Source organism: Chiloscyllium plagiosum, chromosome 9, assembly GCF_004010195.1.
Source record: "Chiloscyllium plagiosum isolate BGI_BamShark_2017 chromosome 9, ASM401019v2, whole genome shotgun sequence".
In the NCBI taxonomy this organism is placed as follows: domain Eukaryota; kingdom Metazoa; phylum Chordata; class Chondrichthyes; order Orectolobiformes; family Hemiscylliidae; genus Chiloscyllium; species Chiloscyllium plagiosum.
Genome location: NC_057718.1, coordinates 65,719,689 through 65,733,798, shown reverse-complemented (window position 1 = coordinate 65,733,798; position 14,110 = coordinate 65,719,689). Strand labels below are relative to the sequence as shown.

The 14,110-nt window shown below is 38.4% G+C and overlaps 1 protein-coding gene across 1 annotated transcript in view; it reads right to left on the bottom strand.

The window, feature by feature from the left end:
• Nucleotides 1–3,650, bottom strand: part of ipcef1 (interaction protein for cytohesin exchange factors 1) — a 158,825-nt gene extending 155,175 nt beyond the window's left edge. Inside the window, exon 1 of the mRNA XM_043696126.1 lies at nucleotides 3,376–3,650. Within this exon, the coding sequence (XP_043552061.1) occupies nucleotides 3,376–3,408 (33 nt within the window). The 5' untranslated portion in view covers nucleotides 3,409–3,650. The remainder of the gene's footprint in view (nucleotides 1–3,375) is intronic.
• Between the last annotated feature and the right edge of the window lie 10,460 nt (nucleotides 3,651–14,110).

Sequence of the window (14,110 nt, the reverse complement as noted above, 5' to 3'; positions counted from 1 at the left end):
GCGTACAGCAATACAAACACTGCGGACAGAATAAGAGCCAATTTTAGATTGCAAGGGAGAAAATGACTCAATCTTGCCAACAAAACACAAGCAGCTCATGTTCGTGGATCCAATATCCAAAACAACATGAACAATTTCTGTCTGAGTTCAAACCATAATCCAGAGATTTGTGCATAATCCAGACTAACACTTCAGATGAGGGGAGGGCTGCAACTGTTTGAGTTGTCACCTTTTTTGTTTGAGATTTTTGACTCTCTGTCATTTTAGCTAATAGAAAAGTCCCATGACACAGTTTTAGAAAAGCAGAGAAGTGCCCAACATGACAAACAGATCCCCTGGTCATATATAATATCCCTTACTGTGGGACCTGCTGGCTGCAGTCTGTTGATATATCACAGTGACTTCAAATGTGTTTCATTCAATTAAGCATTATGAGCATGCTGAGGTCATGGAAGATGCTCCATTAGTAAAAGCTCTTTGCTATCATTATATTGGACGAAGTCCAATCAACTTAGTACTAGCTGGTTTACGTTGAATTTCAGTCAACCAAATTCTCATCCTAGTATTTAAACTTCTCCCAAACTACATGTATTTTTCTTAAAAACTCTTCATTCCTCCAACATCTCCCATTACCTGCACCACAAAAGGCTATGACCTCAACTATCTAGGCTCAAGCCCTGAAATTCCCATCTCAAATCTCTTGGCTTTACCATTTGTCTGTCTTTTTAAGACATGACTGAAAATTGAGCTCTTTGACCAAGAATTTGTACATCTGTCCTAATGTCGCCTTGTTTGATTAAGTCAATTTTTTCCTAATTACACACCTGTGGAGCTCCTTGTGATGTTTCAATCTGTCAAATGTATGAGTTGTCAGATAAACAAAATTCATTGCTCATCAATTACCATAATCAGTACAGAATAATCACGTAGGTGTGAATTCCAGAAAGTTATTTCATGCCTATGTAATAAGCATCACTCAAAACAATGATCCATATTTCTGAGGAGTATAATTATTGCAATTACTTGGCTGTTAAGAAAGTATTTGAGGATCATTCAAAGAAAATTGTTCAATGGTATTGCTAAAAAATTTTATTTCTGTTTAACCATACATTTGCACTGCATTTAATGGCTTCCCTAAGATGCTATTTGCTCATAAAATCTCTTAAGTTGGTCATCATTTGTTAGTCACTTATTTAATGAACATCCTCTTCTGTTTTCGGTCTCATGTTGATTCCATTAATTTTCCTCATGTTGAAGTTAGTACACGGTTCTGTACCATCTATTTCAAACACAGTGATTACTTTTATTGCTTCCAATTCATATAAGCTCCTCTACAATTTTTTTTTATGATCTTTTGCCCTCCCTTATCATTAAGAATACAGTACTGTATAGAGAAACTGAGGTTTCATCCCAGATTGTGTTGCAAATAAAATTTAGCCTAACTGAATTTAAATTTGAATGACCATTTCAGCCTGTATTTATTTAGGGACATGAATTCACTTTAGCAGAATAATGAATTTCATTTTGCACTCTTTGTCTCATGTAACTTACTATGGGCAATACATTAGGAGTTCCAAAAGGATCCATTAATACCCATGTGCCACTGTGCTCTGATGTCACATTCCAGAAACTGATTTTGATACAGATGTAAAATAACCTTAACAATGCTAACTGCTTTCAGTTTCAATCAGACATTGGCAAGCACTTTCCGGACAGTTATGATCAGCCACACTCATACTAAACGGTGACATTTGTCACCTAAGTACATGGGCAGAAAGTAATTCTGTTGGTTGGTGATTTTAATAACAATTGAAGGATATATGCCTGAAGCGTCAAACTAGATTAATTTAAAGTAGTTTTAATGCAAAACATTATTGGAAAATAGAATGTTATTGCAAATGGTTAATTAAGGTAATTTAGTTCAATGGAAGTGGAACCTGGATATCTTGAAGCATATAGTAATTGTGAAGCAGGAGCAGTGAAGTAGAACAGGTCTGGAATGGAATTAACAGTGGAATAGTTACACTGGGCTCCTTCTGTGCTTACATTTTTATAATCGTAATTAGTATTTTTTTATTCAACAATTCTAAATAATTTGCTGTTTGATACAGAAGCAAAACAAAGAAAATGTGTTTATTTTTATTTAGTACGTTGTTTGGCTTTCAGTATAAAAACTGAACTTTCAAAATGCAAAATGTATTCGATATTGTAGACTATTGATTATTAAGCATTTGTTTCTGATTTGTTCTGACTCAAATAGTCCATTTTATGCCTGTTACATTGCTGGAAATAGAAGATAATCTGTAACTCAAAACATTGTGCTTCAAAGCTTCAAAAAAACTAGTGTAGCCTGGTTTGTGTTTTTAGTTGATTTAAGAGACAATATTAAAGTTACAGTTATGTTCTTTGAAGCAATAGGTTAGTATTAGACAGAGAGAGAGAACCAAAGACAGACTGAGACACAGGCAACACAAATTTAAACAGTTAACTTTAGCACACTCTATCAATATTTTGTTAGCAATGTAAAGCAGTCTTTAAATATGGACTCTAAAACATACAAGTATTCAGATCTACGTTTGCTTGGACATAACAATTCGTAATCCATTAGTTGTTGTTGTCTATTTTGAGCATTGGCCTTTCTGGACAAAAGAGTTAAACAACCATGCACCAGATATGAGCCAACCATAGTGCCATGCACTAGAAAATATGTTATATTTATGTTTAGTATATATATTTTATGAACAATTTATTATAATTAGGAATGAAAAATGTTTTTAAAGGAACTAAACACTTCCTTGTAATTAAAAGGGAACTGAATCTAGTATAACTGCCTGATAATAGAAAGGTGAGTTTTGTATATGCTTTGGTTTTGCTCAGTTTACTTTTATTGTCACATTTTAATCTCTATTTATGTAATTCTCTTCAGTTGCACTTTGAAAATTTAATTATTATTTTAAAACAAATATATTGTTATGATGAAATAATATCCATTATGACTGGAAATTGAAGAAGGTATTGATGCTAGCCCTCCCACCATTGTTTGTGCTGCTGGAAAAAAGATACTGGAGAATCATATTTTTGATTCTGTATGGAAGGGAATGAGTGACTCCATACATGAAGTCTCACCAGATCACGTCTCTAACCAGCAGCTTTAATACAACATGGAATGACAGCATTACCTAGACTTCCCTAACAAGTGCACATAACATTCTCTCTGAGCTTGAGTGAGAACACACCCTTTTCATGTTCGACTAAAAGCACAAAGCAAACCAAACTATTAAAGTGGCCCTTTGATTGTTAATGTAATGTAGAAGCAGAGTGTTTCACAAAGCCAACCTTTGCAGTAAATTCTTGGTTATAAAATATGACACTTACCCCAGTCTGCTGAAGGCTTTTGGTGCTCCACATGATATATTTTCACTAGAAAATGTAGTTACAAGGCTTGATCCATAGTTGCTCCTGCTGAAAATTGAACATTTTTAACATAGTAATCCAAATGGGGTACTGGAAAATCGCATCATGACCCTCACAGCAATGGGTACAAACTCTGATCCACAAACACTGAACGGCTTAGTTCCAGCTTGCATTTCTAACAGCTGTTACTTCATAGTGAAGTATTCACCACAACACTTCTCTTTACTAATGCTAGGGGAATAGTGCATTGTACCATGTGGCTAATGGCAATCTGAGTGGTTATCTTCGATGAGTTGTTGCAAATCAGGAAGTACAAAAAGCTATTAAGACCATGGAGAAGCAAGGCAATTTGTAGCAAAAGAACTGACATGTCCTCAAGTATCCACTTCCCACAGTATCAGTAGTTACTGGATTCTCCTGCACCTATGTTGCACTTTGTAAAATAATGTGAATTGGAGAACTTAATGTAATCACTACAGGAAGTGACAGAGCAGATTTTTTTAAAAAGCTGCAGTGGCCTTGAATAATATGTGTTTCTTTAATATTTATGCAGTACTGTGCACTAAAATACTGAAACCATTATCACAATAGGAAATTAAGCTGAGGGGATTTGGGAGATGTATGTTGACTTGTACTGTGCTTGATGGATGCTCATCACAGCCTCCAGTGGACATTCAAAAATGTTTTCTGTTCTTACAGATAGACAAATTCTACTGTGTCTTTTCAAATAGTAGGTTTGCTAATGCTCATATATCCTGTTACTTTTGATAACTCGGCCCAGTCAGAAATATCTATTTGCAATGAACACTATTGCAGATGTTGATTCATTTATTTTAATCTGCTGATGGTTGGTTAGTGTTCAGTCCTATTTGTAATTTGCAAGACCAGGGTAACATTTCTGTTTGGGTTGATAAATAGCAAATAATATCAAATGTCAGGCAATTACTACCTCCAATGAGAGTATTTAATCACCTCCCCTTCATTTTCAACAATATTACAATTGCTGAATTCTCCAACATCAGCATTTTGGGCTTACCATTATTGGCCAAAAAACTAACTGGATCAACCATAAAATAACTTTGTTACAAGACGTGTCAAAATGTTGGAAACTCTCCAGCAGTTAACTGACCTCCTGGTTCCTCAACCTTTAGGTACAAGGCACAAGTCAGGACTGTAATGGAATATTCTCAATTTACATGGATAGCTGCAACTCCAACAATATTCAAGAAGCTCAACACCATTCAGGGCAATACAGCCTGCTTGCTTCGTGCCTGAATCACCAGCACATAAACAGCAGTTGGCACCAATCACAAGATATACTCCAATAACTCATCAAGGTTTGTCCAACAGCAAACTCTGCAACCTCTACCACCTTGAAGAACAAAGGCAGCTGGAACATGGGAACACATCCATCTGCAAGTTTCCATCCAAGCTGCAAATGATATTGCTGTTCCTTCACTGTCACTAGACCAAACTCCCGCAACTCCCACCTTAAAGTACCATGGATGTATCTATAGCAAGTGGACTGCAGTGGTTCAAGAAGGCAGCTCATCAACCATACCTTCTAAATGGCAGTTAGAAGTGAGCAATTAATGCTACCCTCGTAAGTGACACCAAAACTCTGCTGGTGAACAATAAAGCAAAACATTTACAAAAGGAAAAGGGAGCAATATACGGGGTGGAGTTTCCACAAGGTGTTGTTTTCACCAGAAAAGTTTACTCAGTTGGCAATTAATATAGAAGAAGAATTTCAGGTCATGTCTTGCACAAATCAAGTCTATATTGGTTTAAAGTGGATGGGTATAATTAGGCGAGAACAGAATATGCTGGAACAAGACAACTGACATGAGGATCCCATGTGATGCAATCTCCAAGATTACATCCATACACCCTAGTTGACATTAAGCATTGAGAGTTGTTGGGAGGTATTGGTGATTTGATGTTATGGGGGTGGGATGGGGTGCTAATTGTGTTGGTACACAAGACAGAGCAGAAAGAAATTAAATGGAACTGTTTTGAGGTCTAGTGCTTCTAACTTACATAAATGAGAAATTCAGAAACTCGGTGTAATTTGCTTACACTCAGAAATACTGTTACAGGGGAAGAGGACATTGACCTGAATGAGCAACCAGTGATGTGTAACATATATTAAATAACTCTTATAAAAGGGCCAACAGTAATAGAAATGATGTAGCAGACATGTATTGTGCCAGAAAGTGTGGTATGTGTACCTCACGGCACTGTTGACATAGTTACAGTCAGAAGCAAATGCATACTATTCAACAATTGCCAATGTGCAGTGGCTGTTATCAAAGCAAGTAGAATTCTAAAATGGAATAGCATATATGAGCAACAGAGCATCAAATATCAACTGTGGCCCTCCAGTTGTACAACTGATTGATTGATTATTGTTCTGGGTACTGAGGAAATGAGGAGACAAACCCTAGAAGTGGCAGAGGGATGTGCATAAGACTGATTCTTAATGTAAATATTGAACTAATTTGGAGCAGTGGAGGCTGCAAGTGGTTTTCAGCATCATCTACTCAGCTATGCTAATTATGTCAGATTTTGAACTAATTTGACAGTTAGTTTGGTGGAAATGAGAACAACTGAGTCTGTGAATGGCGTAGATCATGTCCTTTTAGTTCTATTATTCAAATCGATGCTGTGCGGGTCAAATCCAAGACCAGCTTGAAAAGCCAAAACTGAATGAACATCGGTACAGATGCAGGCTCAGTTTTTGAAGACTGCATATTGGATTTCAAGTGTTCCTTGACATCATCCTGCTGGGTTTAATGGATTACAGAAAGGTTAACAAGAGAAATAAGAGCAGGATTAGGCAGTTAACTCCTGATGTTTGCTTCATCATTCAATAAGATCATGGCTGATATGACCGGGACTTCAACTCCACTTTCCTGTCTACCCTGAAATTGTTAACTCCCCTTGAAGATCGCAGCAGGTCAGGTAGCATCCAAGGAGCAGGAGAATCGATGTTTCGGGCATAAACCCTTCTTCAGGAATGGTTTATGCCCGAAACGTCAATTCTCCTGCTCCTTGGATGCTGCCCGACCTGCTGCGCTTTTCCAGCAACACATTTTTGAGCTCTGATCTCCAGCATCTGCAGTCCTCACTTTCCCCTTGAAGATCAAAAATCTAATGTAGTCTTGAATGTATTCAATGATTTCACCTTCACTGCTCTCTGGAGAAAAGATTCCAAACACCAACATCCCTTTAAGAGAAGAGGTTTCATTTCATCTCCATCTTAAATGGGAGACTGTTTATTTTGAAACTATGGTCCCTAGATCTAGATTCCCTTAAGATAGGAAACATCCTCCCAACATTTATCCTGTCAAACTCCTTTAAGATCTTATGCTTCAATAAGAACATCGCTTTATTATTTTAAACTCCAATGAGTATAAAACCCATCTGCTCAATTTTTCCTTTTAAGAAAGCCCTTTATTCCAGGAATGAGTATTGGTGAGCCTTCTCTAAAGCATCCGCAATGAAAACATATCCTTCCTTGAATAATGAGGCCAAAACTATCCACACTACTCTAAAATGTGGTCTCACGAATGGGGCGTTCAATTGCAGCAAGACTTCCCTACTCCATGCTTCTTGTGAATGAGATCTGACATATTTTTATTGAATTCAGCTATAAATTCATCCTTTTTTAAATGAATGGTAAGTGCATTCAGATACAAAGCCATCAATTTAATTCTCCCTCCCTTTCCCAGAGCCTTATCTGCAGGCACAATAAAACTGTATACTCTTGCTACCTGCTAAGTTCTGATTATCATTTACCTTACTTATACCATGCTCTCTTGTCTTGTCCCCTATTTTATCACATTCTCTCCAATTTGCTTCTTTACATTCATTATTTGGTACAAAGCTCTCTCCACCAACCTATTTATACAATTCACTAAAACACTAGTTCCCAGCATGGTTTAAGATAAGACTGAGTCAACGGTTCTGCTCTCATTTTCCCCATGAATTGAAAGCTATTGATTGTATCAATCTTTTAATTCCCTATTCTGGTTTACCCAATGGCAATTTGCATGTTGGGCAGGAATTAATATAGAATGTATTACCTTTTGAGAATCTGCTTTTTAAATGTATCCCCTAGGTGTTTATACTTCCTCAGCAGAGCCTCTTTTTAGTTTTAACCATATTATTGGCACCTACATGGACCACAACAATTGGATATTCTCACCCTCCTACTGCAAGATATTCTCCTGCTCAGAGCAGATACCCTGCACTCTAGCATTGGTAAGCAACACAACCTTCTGAATTCTCTCTCACTCTTGGTTGCAGAGATCCGTGTCTATCTCCCTGACTATACTTAACCCCACCACCTGCATTTTTATTACTGCTCCCAAGTTGATAGCTTCCTGTACCCTCAGTTCGCTCCTCCATTCTGAAGCTGCAAGAATTTTGAATTTCTTGAACAATCTTGAGAGATTGGTGGTCAGATTTGAGTAAGGTGTCATGCCAGAGTTCCAAAGCAGTGGTCAGAGAATGAGTGGACCCCATGTGGAACCGCTTGGTCTGTGGACTCATCATGTTCTGAGAAAATTTAACATGTGATATCATAGGGAAACAATAGGTTTGTGAATACAGACTCTGCGAAGTATCAGGGAAGAGGCATGGTACATGGACACACCATTCCAAGAGGTAGTCACCTCCTTAAATAGGATCTTCCAATTTGTTCTCTGGTCAGTGATAAGAAGTACGACTATGAATGAGGCAAGTACAGGGATTGAGGGGGTAGAAGAGCCGGAGCCTTAAAAACTAAGCCACCCCAATACTCATTATTTCCCTGTGATATCACGTTCTGAATTTTCTTAGAAAGTGATGAGCACAGACCAAGCATTCACACGGGGTCCATTCATTCTCTGCCCAGTGTTTTTGAACTCTGGCATTACACCTGACCATCAACCTGTTAAGATTGGATGCACAAAGATGGTGTCCCAAGATTCCCCCACATTAACCAAAGTCACAGAAGCTTTTCCTGGGGTCCATTTGTCAAGTCCTGTGGCCATGGAGAATTGGCATTGGCAATAAGACTGTGAAAGTGGGATTTTCCAGTCGAGAACCTTCTTATGGACACCAAATACATGGAAGTTGTTGGACACCCGTGTTTGGGTAGAGGTGTCTTTTGGTAGTTACTGAACCCAAATGGGGAGTGCCTAGAGAAGGTGGCTGAAGAGCAGACAGTCACATTTTCTCTTTGTTGGGGAATACTGGCTGAGGAATCACTATCTTTTGTGCACAAAGAAAGAAATTCTAAATTTTGCAACTTGTAATGTGAAAACATTCATGAATGATCTTCAAGACTAACTATCCAAAAAGACAAACTGTAATTTGTATCATATTAGCCATCAAGATATTGCAGAATTGACATTGGCATTATCAGTGAGAACCATCCTCCTCGGGTGGGGAAGCTGAAAGAACAAGCAGAAGGATAAACCTTTGACTCGGGAAAAAAAAAGGTTGACATCAAACTTTGTTCAATTTGTCAGCCAACTGGAATGGGATTTTGGATGCGCTGTCACAACCCCCCAATTGTACAAGTGAAAGAGAAGGGTTTTTCGTTTTAAAATGCTAGTGTCATCAACAATTAAGGATTGACTCAGGTGAAAATGCAAACAAAAAGTCCTATTCTGACCTTGATGGATCCTCAGAGCCATTCCAAAAGAGGATAATCTTTCTACACACTTTAATGCTAGGGTTGGGTGGTTATCACTCTGATGCCTGGCGCAGAACAATGCAAATATTGCTCTCTTGGTGATGAAGTATGTTCCTGATGAAGAGCTTATGCCTGAAATGTTGACTTTCCTGCTCCTCAGAAGCTGCCTGACCCGCTTTGCTTTTCCAGTGCCACACTTTTCGACGATGAAGTGTGTTCAGCATGGCCTCAAATCTCAAACACACTTTATTGCTGGAAGGTCAAATACAAAATCACATGGAGGTATCTGACATCAAAACAATTTCATATCCTGACTAATGTCATTATTCAAGTCAAAGATCTATGTGATGGTTATATCCCAAGTTCACGCAAGTGGCTGATGCCTGCTCGATAGATCTTTGATTTGTTAATCTGCAATGAGATCTGCCTTTCACCAAGACATTGCAACATCCAAAGGTTCAAAAGGAAATTTAAAAATTAATATTCTGTTGTAAAGCAGCCTGAACAAATGCAGCTCATGAGCAAACTTGAAAATCTATGCACACACAATTTTAAATCCAGAACAGTGTGATTGAATAAAATCAGCTGTACAAGACTCATTTGTCCAGACCTTTGGGTTGAATCACTGCTGTAAACAGGACTAGTTTGATGAAAACAATGTCAAATATGTGATATCTTAGAGGAAGAAAATAGCAGCTGATATTGCTTGGCAAAACAACCCAACATTGCAAAGCTGTAGCATCCCCACTGCTCAAGGCAAATGCCCAAAGTCAAATCCAGAAGACAAATGATATGTGTTTGGAAGAGAAAGCCCAAGATTTCCAAATATATGTTGACTATGATGACACACAAAGCATGTTTGAAACCATCAGGGCTTGCAGGGTGGTGTTTCTCTTTCTAAGTTTGAGAATTCCATCCTTCAACACTGGAAACGAGTAATTTCTCAATTGTGAATCCACAAAGACAGTTGATACTATTGACAAGATATTAATGTTTCATAATTGTCCACAGCATGATTTATCTCCCTGGCTGAAGATAGTTACAATTGTTGCATTCCCAAGTTGGAGGGGGATTTATTTTTCCTCCCAAATCCAGAGGAACAGTGTGGATGTGAAAAAAAACCCACCATCTTGGAAGTCTGCAGCTGGAATACAACACATCTGTGCACCCTTTTCACCACTCCCTCTGATTGGGGCTATCTGAGGTCCAAGCACTGATTCCTGCAGTTCCCCATTAGTCACTTGCTGCAACTTATTCCTATTCATTGTTTTCTGTCTGCCAAACAGTTCTCTATCCATGTCAGTATACTGTCCCCAATCCATACACTTTAATTTCACATGCTAAACTCTGATGTGGGGACTTTTTGGAAGTCTTCTAAAAACATCCCCTCTAATAATTTCTAACCATAGTTTATGTCAAATGATTTGACTTTGCCTGCCTTAACTCTAATTGAGTGTGTAATTGAGGTTTTGAAGGCTCAGGTAGTGGATTGGAAATCCATCCTTTTTTTTGCTAAAAGTAAATGTATAATTTCGCTGTTACTGATAAAATGAGGTGTGAATGACCTTTGTCCTAAGTAGTAGTCAGTCAGGTGAATTGGTGATTTGGGCAGCCTCAGTGGAATTTTATATATTTATACATTGCTTGTGAAACATTACAGTTCTTCCCAGTTCAGTTGTGCCACTCTTCAATTTGCAGATTTATGATATTTGGCCTGTTCTTTGATTATTGCCAAAACCAAAACTGTCATCAGCTTAATCAGCCAAATATTCCCAATCCCAAACATATTAAAGGACAGACTCTAGAATATGTTGAATTTTTCCCATTCCTTGACAGTCTCCTCTCTGAAAAGGCCACCAAAGATGAGGATATCCAATGTCTGAGCAGCTTAGATTTCTTAACAGCTACGACAGGGGAGCCTTCAACAATAAAGAAAATCAACAAAACCGCTAGTGTACAGAGCAATTGACATCATTACACCGCTGCACTGCAAAGACAGCTGCACTATGTATCAGAGGCATACAGAGCAATTGAAAAATTCAGTGAGCAATCTCTCCACTGTACCCTCCAGATTCAACAGAGGACCACAGAAACACTAAGATCTTCCTTGAAAGCAGATCAACAAACATTTAGGTAAAACCCCTCACAAAATTATTCCAATGGATTGAGCCCATTTCTTGGATGGATGAAAAGGAGCTCTCTTATCCAGTCTTGTTTTCTCAGCTCTCAAATAGCCAAGAGTCCTTTGAAATGTTTTCTTTGTCCTCAAAAGCACTTTGAAATTCTCCAAGATGTTTTGACATTATAGAGATCTAATACTGGTTGGAGTTTGCGAGCAATCACTCAAAATGGCAGCAACCTCCATCAAAGTACATCATGCTTTAATTTATGATGTCTTAATGACAACACAGAGTTACTACAGAGAAGAAAAGGAAGTAAATCCAGCACTCTAATCTTGCTATCTTGGATGGCATCTTGCCAAACATGCTTAAAGATCTGTGGATTGAGAATTAGTCTGAAGATCTGCAGTAAAAACTCATACCCCCAAGTGGATTTTATTATCAAACTGAAGTATTACTTATGACTATATTCTTATTCCTAATTTCATCCTCTGAGAACAAAATTTACTTTGTTTGCACTCTCTTCCTTTTAAGTATGTATGTCAAACTACTACCGAATTGTTTATATCTTTGTTAATTTCACTGATCTCCAAATTCTCCCCTTATTAAAAAAAACCCATACTGTGTGCTTTTCTAAATGTTTTCTAATCTTCTGGCTGACTAGATTTTATTCAATTTGAAAGTTTTCTTAACTTCCTCAGTTAGCCATAAATTATGAATCCTTCCTGAGAGACTGTCTTTCTAAATAGAAAACTTTAAAATATCTCCTTGAAGTCCGCCACTAATTACTTACCATCTTTTTTTCTTTAAACATAATTTCATAATTCATGACAGTCAAGTCTTTCTTCATATTTCTGTTTTTGTCTTTATTTAAAATCAAGGCGACATTGTCATATAGAGTCATAGAATCATAGTGATGTACAGCATGGAAACAGACCCTTCGATCCAACTTGTCCATGCCGACCAAATATCCCAACCTAATCTAATCCCATTTTCCAGCACCCAAACCATATCCCTCCAATTCCTTCCTAATCATAAAACCATCCAGATGCCTTTTAATGTTGCAATTGTACTAGCCTCCACTACATCCTCTGGCAGCTCATTCCATACACGTACTACCTCTATGTGAAAACGTTGCCCCTTAGGTCTCTTTTATATATTTCCCCTCTCACCTTAAAACTATGCCCTTTAGTTCTGGACTCCCCCACCACTTTGTCTATATATACTATCCAAGCCCCTCATGAGCTAATAAACCTCTATAAGTTCACCCTTCAGCCTCCGGCACTCTGGAGAAAACAGCCCCAGCCTATTCAACCTCTCCCTATAGCTCAAATCCTCCAACCCTGGCAACATCCTTGTAAATCTTTTCTGAACCCTTTCAAGTTTCACAACATCCTTCTGATAGGAAGAAGACCAGAATTGCATGCAATATTCCAAAAGTTGCCAAACCAACGTCCTGTACAGCTGCAACATGATCTCCCAGCTCTTGTACTCAATAGTCTGACCAATAAAGGAAAGTATACCAAATGCCTTCTTCACTATCCTATCTACCTGTGACTCCACTTTTAAGGAGCGATGAACATGCACTCCAAGGTCTCTTTGTTCAGCAACAGTCCTGACCTCCTTACCATTAAGTGTATAAGTTCTGCTAAGATTTGCTGTCCCAAGATGCAGCACCTTGCTTTTATCAGAATTAAACTCTGTCTGCCGCTCCTCATCCCATTAGCCCATCTGATCAAGATCCCGTTGTAATCTGAGGTAACTTCTTTGCTGTCCACTACACCTCCAATTTTGGTGTCATCTGCGAACTTACTAACTACACCTCTTATGCTCACATCCAAATCATTGATATAGATGACGAAAAGCAGTGAACGCAGCATAGATCCTTGAGGCACTCCACTCGTTACAGGCCTCCAGTCTGAAAAGCAACCCTCCACCACCACCCTCTGTCTTCTACCTTTGAACCAGTTCTGTATCCAAATGGCTAGTTCAGAGGTGGGGAACCTTTTCATGTTGGAAGGACGCATTACGTTAGTTGTAATCGCATAAGGCCGCATCCAAGAAACTTCAATTATATATTCTTCAAAATTCACATTATTTTGTAAAAATCTAACTACTATGTACTAACGGAAAAAAGGAAAAAAGTTAATCTAAAGTTAACTAACCTTTTAATGACTTTGTTGTGACTGCTTTTTGTAGGAAAGCATTTGAATATTTGGTTGCAGCATGGAAGTCTGCAGTTTTACTCTCTGGTATTTTAAATACATTCATTTTAAGATTAAAATAAAAATAATAAAGGACAAAAAATATATTAATAAAAAATAAAAGATTTGTTCTGCAAAATTTGGATTCATTCAAAAGGCCACACACAATGGCCTAGAAGGCCACATGAGGCCTTAAGGCCGCAGGTTCCCCACCCCTGGGCTAGTTCTTCCCACATTCCATGAGATCCAACATTGCTAACCAGCCTCCCATGGGGAACCTTGTCGAACGCCTTACTGAAGTCCATGTAGATCACATCTACCCCTCTACCCTCATTAATCCTCTTTATTGCTTCTTCAAAAACCTCATTCAAGTTTGTGAGACATGATTTCCCACGCACAAAGCCATATTGACTATCCCTAATCGGTCCTTGCCTTTCCAAATACATGTACATCCTGTCCCTCAAGATTCCCTCCAACAACCTGCCCACCACCGACATCTGGCTCACCAGCCTACAGTTCCTTGGCTTGTCCTTACCACTTTTCTTAAATAGTGGTACCACGTTAGCCAACCTCCAGTCTTCCGGCACCGCCCCTGTGAATATAGATGATACAAATATCTCAGCAAGGAACCCAGCAATCACTTCCCTAGCTTCACGCAGAGTTCTTGGGGACTCCTGATCAGGTCC